The sequence below is a fragment of the Phascolarctos cinereus genome, unplaced genomic scaffold (genome assembly GCF_003287225.1).
Source record: "Phascolarctos cinereus isolate Bilbo 61053 unplaced genomic scaffold, phaCin_HiC Scaffold_4;HRSCAF=312, whole genome shotgun sequence".
NCBI lineage: Eukaryota > Metazoa > Chordata > Mammalia > Diprotodontia > Phascolarctidae > Phascolarctos > Phascolarctos cinereus.
The window spans coordinates 504,803,133-504,815,519 of record NW_027555847.1 but is presented as its reverse complement, the minus strand read 5'-3'; the positions used below and the strand labels follow the sequence as shown (position 1 = coordinate 504,815,519).

General features: G+C 32.5%; 1 protein-coding gene across 3 annotated transcripts in view; it reads right to left on the bottom strand.

The window, feature by feature from the left end:
* Positions 1-12,387, bottom strand: part of ROCK1 (Rho associated coiled-coil containing protein kinase 1) — a 132,966-nt gene that overhangs the window by 49,575 nt on the left and 71,004 nt on the right. For 2 of the 3 annotated variants that reach the window (XM_020970649.2, XM_078153474.1), the window contains 4 exons: positions 8,425-8,584; positions 4,404-4,470; positions 3,247-3,335; positions 2,287-2,335 (listed from right to left, as the gene is read on the bottom strand). In XM_020970649.2, the coding sequence (XP_020826308.2) occupies positions 2,287-2,335; positions 3,247-3,335; positions 4,404-4,470; positions 8,425-8,584 (365 nt within the window). The remainder of the gene's footprint in view (positions 1-2,286; positions 2,336-3,246; positions 3,336-4,403; positions 4,471-8,424; positions 8,585-12,387) is intronic. The other variant, XM_020970650.2, reaches the window with a different exon arrangement.

Here is a 12,387-nt window from a genome sequence, read left to right as displayed (position 1 = left end):
TCTTTGCCAAGAAAACCCAGAAAGAGGTCATGGAGAGTCAGACACAATCGAAATACAACTGAACAACAATAAAATTTAAATGAAATGGATGACTATTTAAAAGAACACAAATTGCAGACCAAGAAAACAAGAAATAGATAGCCTAGTTTATCTCAAAGAATAAACTGAACAGGTCATTATTTGAACTCTCAAAAAAAAAAAGATGACCAGAAGGATTTATAAGTAAACTCTACCAAACAATTGATACTAATATCATATTAAAAACACATACACACACACACACACACACACACACACACAAGAATAGGAAGAGATGAGATCCTACTAAATGTCTACCATGACACAAACATGGTCTTGACAATCAAATCAGAGTCAAAACAGGAAGAAAACCAAAAAACAAATTCCTCAAATTATATAGGCACAGAAATTCAAATAAAATATTAGCAAAGAATTACAGAAATGTACCAAAAAGACTATATAGAATAACCAGGTTAGATTCACTGCAGGGATGCTTAATACTATAAAAACAACCAAACACATCAACAATAAATATTATATGAGTGAATAAATGCAGGCAAAGAAGAAACAGGTTTACTTAGAGAACCCAACAGCCAACTTTTAAAAATGAAAACAATAACTTCAGCAAAGTTACAGGATACAAAATAAATCCACACAAATTAACTGCATCTCCAGAAACAACCAACAAAACTCAGCAAGAAGAAAACAGAAAGAGAATGATGTTCATGTAATAACTTGCTCTCCTTACCCCTTCTTCTTCCATGTTTATATGCTCTTTTTGCACACCTCAACTATGAGAATCGGTAAGTTCTATTCCCTTCTTCCTAATTTCTTCCCAGTTCATTCAATTTTCTCTGTATTTTTTTCTCTTATGACTATAAAAAGAGAATTAAACTACCCTCAACATATTTGTTGTCCTATTTTAATTCTGTCTATAAACTATTATGTAAACTATGACAACATTAAGATTCTGAGTGTTCCTTTTTCTCCCGCAGGAAGAAAGCACTCCATTATTATATTGTTTTGTTTTTGCTTCTTCTTTGGTGAGGTAATCAGGGGTAAGTGACTTGTCCAGAGTCACACAGCTAGTTAAGTGTCAAGTGTTTGGTCTGAGGCCGGATTTGAACTCAGTTCCTCCTGACTTCAGGGCCGGTGCTCTATCCACTGGGCCACCTAGCTGCCCCTATCACTTCATCATTGTTTAAACTCTTCCAAATACATTCATCTTGCTGGGTTTGAACCTTTTCTTTAAAAATTTTTAATTACACAATTTTATTTTCATTTCTAAATTATCTCTCTCCCCCAGTCATCTATAATTTTCAATTTTTTCTCAATTGTAAACATGTTTACCTATTATTCAACTGAAGTTTATACATAACCTACTAAAGTTTTAAAGTATTCTAAAAATGACGACATACAACATTAATCAACACAATGACAAAATATAATTGTATAGTACCAAAGACAGAAAATGTTACCCACCTCCTGAAAGAAGTTACAATCTCAATATGCAGAATGAGAAATACATTTTTGGACATGGCCAATGCAAGAATTTATTTTCCTTAATTTTGTCACAAATTTGTAATGAGGTTGTTGTTTTTGTTTTTTCTTATTTTTCAGAAGGGGAGGAAGGGAGAAAACAAAAGATTTTAATATTTCTTTATTTTTAAAATTTATTCCTTTTTTAAAAATTTTCAACATTCACTTACATAAGCTTTTGAGTCTTAAATTTTCTCCCCCTCCTTCTCCTCTTCTCTCCCTAAGACAGCATGCAATCTGATACAGGCTCTACATATACATTCATACCGAACCTATTTTTACATTATTTATGTCGTAAGGAAGAATTAGAACCAATGGGAGAAACCACAAGAGAGAAGAAACAAACAACCAAAAAAAAGAGAGACCAAATAATGTGCTTCAGACTCCATAGCTCTTTTTCTAGATGTGGACAGCATTAAAAAAAATTTTTTTTAAAGAAATGAAGTGGTCAGGGAATTAAAATGATACTAAATATTCACTTCATAACTTTGAATTAATTATTGATTATAAACATATTCTGTGACCCACAGTGTAGTTACATAGCATAGGCCTTAAAATCTAGCCCTCTATTTCATAGTGTGACTTTGGGTGAAAAGTTTAAGCCTTCACACATAAGCTAACCTTCTATTTAGTATTTCAATATGTAGGTTTTAAGTTAAGTATTGCTATGAAATAGCAAAACAAATTTCCACATTCAAAAATTTTTGAAGATCAGAAACCAAAACCTACCTCTTCATCCAGTTCTTTCATTATCTTGTCTAGTTTTATGTTTGAAGTTCTACAAAACAAAATTGGGTATAATGAAAATACAATCCCTTCTTGATTATTTGGAAACCTATTATCAGTACCTGTCTCCCCTCTTGCTATTTCCATTTTGGCTATTTCATTGATCACTGTCAATTTGATGGAAGATTAGGCAAGGGAAAAAAACAATAATAAACTTCAAATAAATACTGGCAAAATCGAGGTTTTGGGATTATCTTTGTATTTCATTTATACAACAATATCCTGTTCTGCAATGATAAGGATATCATTTTAATTCTTTGTTATTTCAATCAAGAAACATTTATAGGTCATCTTTGAGTCCCCTACTATGTAGTTACTAAAAAAAAAAATCCTCAAATCTTTGTCTTCTTAAATATGCATGCTTTCCTTTAATTATACTAGTATTAAGCCAATAGAAAAAATGGTGTAATGCTACTGAAGATCACCATAGAAAACAGGGTGTTTCAATAGTGTAGCTATATAAGAAATACATTTAAATCCAATCTTATGATACTGTTTATTTTACAAAGATGCTGTTTCTTTGAATTTGCTCCTTCAGTCTGCTAACCAATACTGCACAGTTAACTACAGTACTGTACTAAATGTCACATAGGTCAGTGCAGTGTAGATCATATAGGTAATTTTAAGAGTCATGCTAAGGAAAAGAAACTGCATTTCAAATCTTTGGGAGAAAATATCTATGATAATTCTAACATTAGCAAATACTCATTTCCACTTCTGGAGTAGACATAGTTTAAGAGTACATATTCACAATGACAACTTTTAAATATTCATTTCATAACTTTAAATTGATTATAAACATTTTCTATGACCTTGATTGTATTTGCATAGCATAGGCTTTGAAATAAGCATCTCCTACACAATTTAAAGTCTCTAAGACACGTTATTTAAGTTTAGTCTCACCTGCACTTCTGCTCCATTTCATCTTTTAACTGTATTTCATTATGCAGTTGTTCTTCCAGCTTATAGATTGTGTTTTGCAAACTCTCCTGCTTTAAAGATGACATAACATTCATTTTTTACAAAAAACAGAGCATTCTAAGAGTAATGAACCAAATTGATAAAGTTAAAGCTCTACTATTTAGAAGCTAATTTATTCCAATCTAGATTTTTCTGCCTCTTTTTCACTTGTTACTTTTTAGATTTCACTGTTTGCAGTTCTGTTGGAAGGTCATTTAGATAAGGAGAACTGAAATTCAAATCAATAAATTTTCCAACTTTTCTGCTTTCATAAAAAATTGATAGAGGTTCTGGTTGGGGTTAAAGACATACTGAAACTAATGGACAAATGAGACCTCTAAAAAACCAGTGAGTTTTTATAAAAAACTGATATTTAAATAAACGTAGTTATGTCCATTTGTAATTTATAGTGAAATATACATTTATCATATAAAGAGACCAGGTTAACCTTAACTGGGAACCAAATTTGTTCCTGTTTGGGAGAGGAAAAAAATGAGCTCATGTTCATTCACATGTAAGTTAGAAAAGCTAAAGATTACATGCAATAATAATTATATCAACCATATGTAATGAGCTTCAGAGGATTTCACTTGGCTTACTATAATGCCTTCAGACCTGAACATGTTAGTATGGAAATATAATCCTTAATCATCTTTAACAAAGCTCTGCCAAAATGCTTTCAATCTAGGCACTAGATAAGTGGTTGTTAACCTTATGTCCACTGGCAAACTTGACTTTGAGAAAAAAGATTCTGATAACTGTATTTCAATATAATCAATTTCCTTTGTAATCCTATGTATTTTATTTTATGCAATTAAAAAATATTTTAAAAATTCTGAGAAGGGGTCCATATAGGCTTCACCAACATTACCTTTCCAAGGCAGTATTTATGTTTCAATGAACTAAACTTGTCAGATTCTAAACTCTAGAATTAAAAAGATGCCTTGGAAAGAAGTTCCACAGCATACTTTTACTGAATAATTGCCTAAACAAGAAACAATAACCTTAGTTTACATTCAATTACCTTTAAATCATATAAATAGTACTTCCCACTTCCATCCCAAATCAAAGCCAATTAATAATCATAAGGAAATACATACCAAGCTTTTATCCACATTAGAGGTGGTCCTGTTATCATTAGAATTTGCTGAAGATACAGATAAATATCTAGGAGAGAGGTTATTTAAAGGTTATTTTAAAAGCCAGTATCAATGCTCAAGAATTGAACCTATCATATATTCAGTACTATGCTAAAGGTATTATATAAAAACAAATGTAAGGATACAGAAATGAAAATTAAAACATAACAAAATAACACCTTGGCGTCCCCAAAGTTAAAAGTCAGAACTGATATCACAGGCATTAAGATATTGATTACCTTTCCTCATTTCCTGACCATCTCCTCATCATGCTGCTTGCTATCATTCTCAATCTTTCTCTTCCAGACCCCAATTTTGAACACTATCTTTGACTCTCGCAGATCTGATTGGTGAAGTTTTACCTTTATTTTGCTCAGAAATACGCTTTCACACCAATTCTCATCCATCTCCACACCATGCCACCATGTGTTACTTGCTTCCAGATTCCAGCTCCCCTTTAAGTGCTATCTTCCTTTTGGAATATAAGCTCCTTGAAGGCAGGGACTTGTCTCATATACTTGGATTTCTATTGTCAGAGCTCAGCACCGTGCCAGGCACATAGTAACCCCTTAATAAATATTTTATCAGTCTATTATCATTGAGTAAAATAAGATAATCCAAACTTCCACTACCTCCTGCTTAACCCCTTAGGACTAAACTAAATTTTTCAGGTATTACTTATTCTTGTAACTTTGGAAGTAAAAGGTGTATGGACCTTGAAATGGTAACCTCAAACCTGTCAGAATATCAAATATTCTGGAAAAAAATAATACAACAAAAGTTTCTAGGTGACTCTGCAAGTATCAAGCAGAGGTCAAAGCTCTTGAAACCCTCAAATGTTGGTGTAATGCAATGTAACTTCATGTAAACTGAGTTATACATAAAGGGAATGGAGCTGCTTTGAGAGATGGACACAAGAAATATTAAAGTAGCATCTATCAGGGATCATTCAGACAGGACCCCAATATACAATGGGATGTTTATTATATGTCTTCTAAGCACAGTCTCCTCCAACTCTAAGATTCTACAAAATAGTTTTACCTCAGTCTCTCTAGTGAATTAACAAGTAGGAAAAAGTTTTAAATACAGTATGGAAAACGCAAAGAAGTTGCAAGTGCTAAGTTTCCTACTTCTCCTTTTCCAAAATGGCTCTTTTTTCCTCCTTGTGTTGTTTTGTACATTTAGTGGATTTTTCTGGAGGAGAATAGAATAGTTAGGAATTCCAGAAGATAAAGGGAAGTGTAAAACAATCAGACTTTCTGCCTGAGTGCTATTTACAGCTTTCAACATGAAGGCTAAGCTACAATTCAATAGTAAAAGTTTTTCCCAACTTGATTACAATATATCTGGCTTTTACAACCTTCTATTTATACATATATACATATGAAGTGTCTTTAGAGAGAAAGAGGTTTAAAAAATAAACTTCATGATACTAATAGGCAGACTTTACTTAGTGAACATCTACAATGTTGCTTGGTAAATATAAAATATGACAACAGAATGAATAAGCCAATGCTATCAGTCACTGAACGTATATTTTTATAAAGATTTTTATATACCAGGGATATTTTTATATTACGAATAGAGACTGGGCTTATAGTTTTCTTCTTACAGGAAAATGCTAGGTGAGAAAACTCCCTCTACCAATGCAGTTTGGGACCGTCTCCATGGCCATACATCCCATATCTTTTAATTGTGAAGTTGAAATTTTAAGTCCAAATGTATTTGATTTCACCTTATTAAAAATGGTCCAAAACTCTACCCTGTGAAAATATGTATATGTATGTTGTACATATACACAGGTGTGTGTGTGTCTGTCTGTCTGTCATCGAATGAATTAGCTATGTGATCTAGATTCCGTCATCAGCAGATATATGCATACTATCTATACTATAGTAAAGGGCCAGAGCACAGACCTCTGGGACAGTACATTAAAAACCTCAAGCTGACACCAAAGTAAAGGATCTTTCCTCTCCTCAGTTAAGTCTCGTATCTGGTACTTAGTTTCAAATGTTCATTGGTTTTTGTTTTCTTTCTATTCTGACACAGATCAGGATTCTCATTTGGATGTTCATACTCTTTTCTTCGTGTTTTTACATTGAGGTATTTCTATATTTTTAAGAGTACTGTATCCCTCCTGATAATCTGGAAAGTGGAAAAGTATCTCAGTCTTTTACATTCTCTTCAGTGAAAGAGACTAGCTTTCACTTTAAGCAAAGATAACAGTTACTTGGCTGAGGCAGAAATACAAAACATCGTATACTCTATATAGGTCACTGCAAAATTTGCTCTGCTTCCCATACTTTTCAGAAATGAGCTCCTGGAGAACTCAAGGATAAGATATAACTCTGATAAAAAATGACAAAAAGCCAAGAGAGACTCTTTTTTTGGTGGAGGCTAGGGAGAGAGAATTGCGTAGGATACCTGTGAAAGTAAAGGACTATGTGATTTTGGATCAAAGCCACTTCTCATCACCAAAGATAAATTCACCAAAACCAGAAAATAGCATTTATCAAAAGAATATTGGGAGTATTAGAAAAAAAAGATTACTTTTTAAAAGTTCTGTTGCTTATATTTTGATGTGGGATATTTTTCTTACAAACTACCAAAATGAGGTTTAACCATTTATTGGTATTATAACAAAAAAGCAAATATTAGTCTTGTAGATTTCATTATTAGAAGATATATAAAGTAGTGTCAGTTTATTTTCTCATTTTTCTGAGACAGACATGAAGAGGATTTGGCATCTTTTATAAAAAGATGCAGGTCAAAAAAATGAAAATTTCATACTAAGGCTATACATATGGAATTCAGGAAGTTTCCAAGGTAACAGAGTTAATTTTTTTTTAACCTGCTCTGTTGAAATGGATATGCAATACTGAGTTAGATAGGTCCTCTGATCAGAAAAAAAAAGTTTTTAAGATAAACAGGCTTATGTTTCAATAAATGTCCAATTCGGTGAAATTTCTTGGTATTGTGCTAACTATTTATTTCTCAGAAGGCCTAAACTTTCCAACTTTTCAATTATAGAATGTGAGAACTGCAAAGGATTTTAAAGCCTATTTAGTTCAACCAAATTCATTTTATATGAGAAAACTGAGACCTAGCGAGGGAAAGTGATTTAGCTCCAGGTCACAGTCAGCCAAGATCATAATCCAGACTTTCTGATTACTGATTCAGTGCTACTTCCACCAGAACATCTCACCTTCTAGGCACATTCTTGGGTATATTTTTAAATGCTCTCTATAAGTAAAAAAAAAAAAACCCTAAACATTAAACAAAGAAATACTAGGGGCAATATGTTTTACATTTCCCCTTGTTTAATATAATTCTGGTACTTCTTTAGCAATTATAGTAAGTCACCCTGGTGTTTTGAAAAAAGCATTAAATGCTAATGTCAACTGATTGGTTAATTAAATATTTGAAAATTAAATCAAAGTTTAAGTCTGTTCAACATTAGTAGGCTAATCCTAGCATTACAACAAGCAATCAAATCAATGACACATATTCTAACAGAATAAAGAAGGCTTGCTCTTTTAACTAGAGTTAAAGATGTATCCCAAAGCGCTAATAACTATGATTTTTCAAGGTACTAATTTAATGATAGCAGAACTTCAGGTTTCTGTTATTCTAAGATTTAATTTTTACCCAAATTCTTTGGATGTTAAAATTAATCATTTATTTTTTTTAATTTTAGCTATAACATGCTATATAATATATATGCAATGTCCAAATGTGAGGGAAAAACATGTACTGCATAACTCATAAAAGAATATCTGAAAGGCAATGACATTTTCACTAACATGGAATAATATAAAATAAATTAAATAGAAAATCCCATAGCTTTTCTTGAAAAGACAGCAGGTGGATTTAATGTTACTAAAACAGCTTCCAACATCTGAAGTATTATTAAAATTATCTATCAAATAATGATTTTACTACGCCTATAGCTGCTAATAAAAATACTTTTCAGAATGCTTACCTACGATTGCTATAATATGTAAATCCTACAAAAGGTAGTTGATTGCCAACAAAAGCTTTTGGAATAGGGAATGTTTCTTCATCTCCCTTGTCTTCTTCTAAGTCATCAAAATTACTAGTATCAATGTCACTACTGAGATCAGGTACAACAGGTGCAACAGCTAAGGATAAAAGAAAATTGGTTATTTGGCTAAAAAGCAAAATAAATGTCCACAAAGAATCAATCCAAACTACTGAGTTTCATTTTTTTCTAAGTAACTTGAGGCTGTTCAAGTCTCATGTAACAAATCTAAAATAGTTATCAAAAAGCTATAAGTACATTCCTAATCTACAGAAATTAGAGATAGAATAAGACTGAATCCAGTTCCTGTAGTCATTCTGCAGTGAGTAAAAAAAGAAATGATGTGCTTCTCTCTACAACACCTTTAGTATCATATTTAGTATATAATCAAGTTATGGAATGACAATTACACAGCGGGTATCAGAAAAAGATTTTTATTATATGGATGAACTAATATAGAGGATTAAATGTAACCAAGCTAGTAAAATACCAATGATATCACCTACCTGTTAGGTTGTGGTTATAATAGGTTTCTTGTACAAAATATTTCATTGTAATGACCATCATTATAAATAGATTTTATCTTTAATAACCATTATCACCCTAATTTTCTGAATAGATTGAAAATAGCATTCAGAATCAGTGTTTCAACAATAAACATCATGCTATTAATAATTTCCATTTCTTACATCTGATAGCTAATAATAATAGCTAACATTTATAAAGCACTTAGCCAACCACGGTGCTAAGCACTTAACAATTATTATCTCATTTGATCCTCACAACAACCCTAGGAGGTAGGTGCTATTATTATCCTCATTTTACATGTGAGGAAACTGAGGCAAACAGATGGTAAGTAACATCTAGTAAGTGCCTGAGGCCAGATTTGAATGTAACTCTTCCTGACTCCAGGCCTGGCATTCTTTCTGGTGTACCATCTAGTTCAACAAAATGCCACCTAACTATTACATTACAAAAGTTAATATTGCTGTTACCTAGTATTTTATAACTAATCGATCCATTCTTAATACATGAGATCATGAGAAATTGTGTGAATATTCATGATGTTATTAGTATGTACCTGGCATAGATCAAATGACATAGAGTTCTTCCTCAAACTTTATTTAAATTAAACATTCAGAAAAATACTTCTGCTTTGGGAAGTCTTGTGGTTTTATAATACATAAAATGCTTGATGCTCTTAAGAGTCATAGTAAAAAATGGTGTTCAGAAAACTAAGTGGATTTCCTGTGTGGTAGCAGTGATGTATATCAGAGTTCCCCAACACTGTGGGACTGACTAGTTCTTTTCCTTAAAAGACACTGAACCTTTACTCAAGAGTTTATTGGTTAACTTAATCAGGATTAAGGCTCAAGCCATTAACACAGCTTCCTGGTCACCTAAGTAAAACAAATCCACAAGGCAGTCTAGCTGTCTCCGTGGCTTCAAACAGGCAAACCAGCAACATAACTAACACCACGAAGCTATGCTCAATTCAATGGACTGTATCCTTGATTAATATTCTTCCTTTCCCTGCTCTAAAAGTCCTTCCTCTGCTATGGCTAAGTAAACCTCCTCTGGTTATAGTTAAGTAAACTTTCTTTTGCTAACTGTCAAGATGGACTACTAATGTTTCATTTTGTTCCAATCTCAAACTTGAACCACCATATCTGTCTGGTCAGACCTGGCTTACTATTACTTTATATTCAAAAAGAATTGACTATATTTAAATGTGTTATTATTTGTTACATTTCCTTACAGTGTAATGGGCAACAAAATGAAGCAGTGGATAGAGTACTGGGCGTGGTGTCAAGAAGACCCTAGTTTAAATCTGGCTTCAGACACTTACTAGCTGTGTAACCCTGGACAAGTCACTTAACTGTGTCTACCTCAGTTTCCTCATCTGTAAAATGAACTGGAGAAGGAAATGACAAGCCCTCTAGTATCTTTGACAAGAAAACCCCAAACGGGGTCCCAAAGAACCAGACAAGACTGAAACAACCGAACAACAAAATCAGTGTAACAAATTGTAAATAAAAGTAACTTTTTTGATACAACTTATTCAAGAGTAAAAGTGTATGATACATATGTCAATATTACTTCCTTTCAATATTCTTTCCCACATAACACATTCTTTAAAATGATTTCTGAACTAATCTCTTGCTTGTTCTTCTTTCACATATTCACACATATTTTAAGTTTTGTTTTGCTTTTTATTGGCTTCATTTGCAATTGATTTTGTCAAAGCTGTAAAATTTTTCTAGACTTTAGCCATTCTTCAACTCATAGAAGCCTTCTGGGCAAATATGGAACTTAAAAATGAAAAGTTGTATCTACATAATACAAGTATTTAAAATGTTTTTATTCCGAACCTAAACACCAAAAAACCCCTTACAATTTCCACATACACAGTAGAACTCAGAAAAGAAAATATGTAAAATCATTCATGAATCTTCATTCTGTACCACTTGTTTTTTAAAGCATATAATAAATAACACAAGTTGCTTTCAGAATTGTCTTGCTTGTCTGTGCTTGCTTCTGAACTTCCTTCTATTCTCTCTTCTTTTAACTTTCTAAAATGTTTCAATGGCCCTTTTTATGCTAATCCCTTTCCAATAAAAAGCAGAGGTGGAAAAAAAAACCCAACCCTTGTAATAAATAAGCATACTCAAGCAAAACAAATTCACTCAGTGGTCATGTCCAAAATAAATACATACATTTAAAAAATCTATTTTAGCATTGGTTATCCATTCACTATTCAAACATGTATTAAGCATTTCTTATGTGCAATGTACTATTAGGATCTGAGGAAGACACAAAATTTGACAGTCCCTCATTCTTCTAGGAGCCTGCATCCCCATCTAGCATGGGACAGAGAGATACAAATTCAAATGTTATAAGTACACAGGAAAAGTACAAAATACTATGACATCATATGAAAGGGAAATCACACTTGGCTATAAAATTTTGAAGCAGCAAAACTTTAATAATAATGCATAATCCTACCAACTCATTACTAAAATACCAGTATCTCATCATGATATAGAAGTGGCTCTAGGTTTCTGAATATCATCTCCAAATGGAACATTTTCCAGTGGGGATCTAAAAATACTGGCTCTATATCACTTATCAGAAAACCACCTTATCACCAGAAGATTGTTCACTAGGGTCAAATTTCTTTTCTGGCCACAGAAATCATGCTAGTAGGAATAGAGCTGACTTACCTGTACTAGAGAAGGCAGCAGCAACACCAATGAAATCATAGATTACCAACATATGGAAGTAATCTCTTTAATGCAATGATTGAGCTATACAATTGCTTAGAAATAAAATTCAAAGTACCCAAGGATAAATGCATTATGTTATTACCTCCTAATGTTTAATGGATTCTGTCTTTTAATAAATTCAGATTTTAAGTAACATATGATTTAAAATTTAGATTTGCTAAATAAAATCACTTTAATCACAAATTCTAAGTATCTGTTTTTTTAAAATCTCCTAAGCCCCAAATTCTTTTTCAAAGTAAGATTCAAAACTCAGTCTGTTTGATGTTGACAGTTTCCATTGAGGATTTTAAAGATTTGACAGCAGATATTTTACCACTTTTCCTAGTCTGCTCTGGTGAAGATGGGCTCTAAGTGAAACAAAAAAAAGTATAAGAGCTGCCCTTCTGGCCACAATGCTTCTCTTGAAGCTTTCACCAGGTAATAAGTTTTTCATTTTTACTATACAACATAACACATACGGGAAAAACCTTTTCTAATCTCTATTCTTATTTGATAGAAGAACTGGGAATGGCAAAAGTTATCATAATTCAACTCCGAAAAAATTCAGAAGGCCGCACTAAACCCAGTCATCATGAATAGAAGAGGTCACCAAAGCAGAATTTAAGAACTCTTGGTT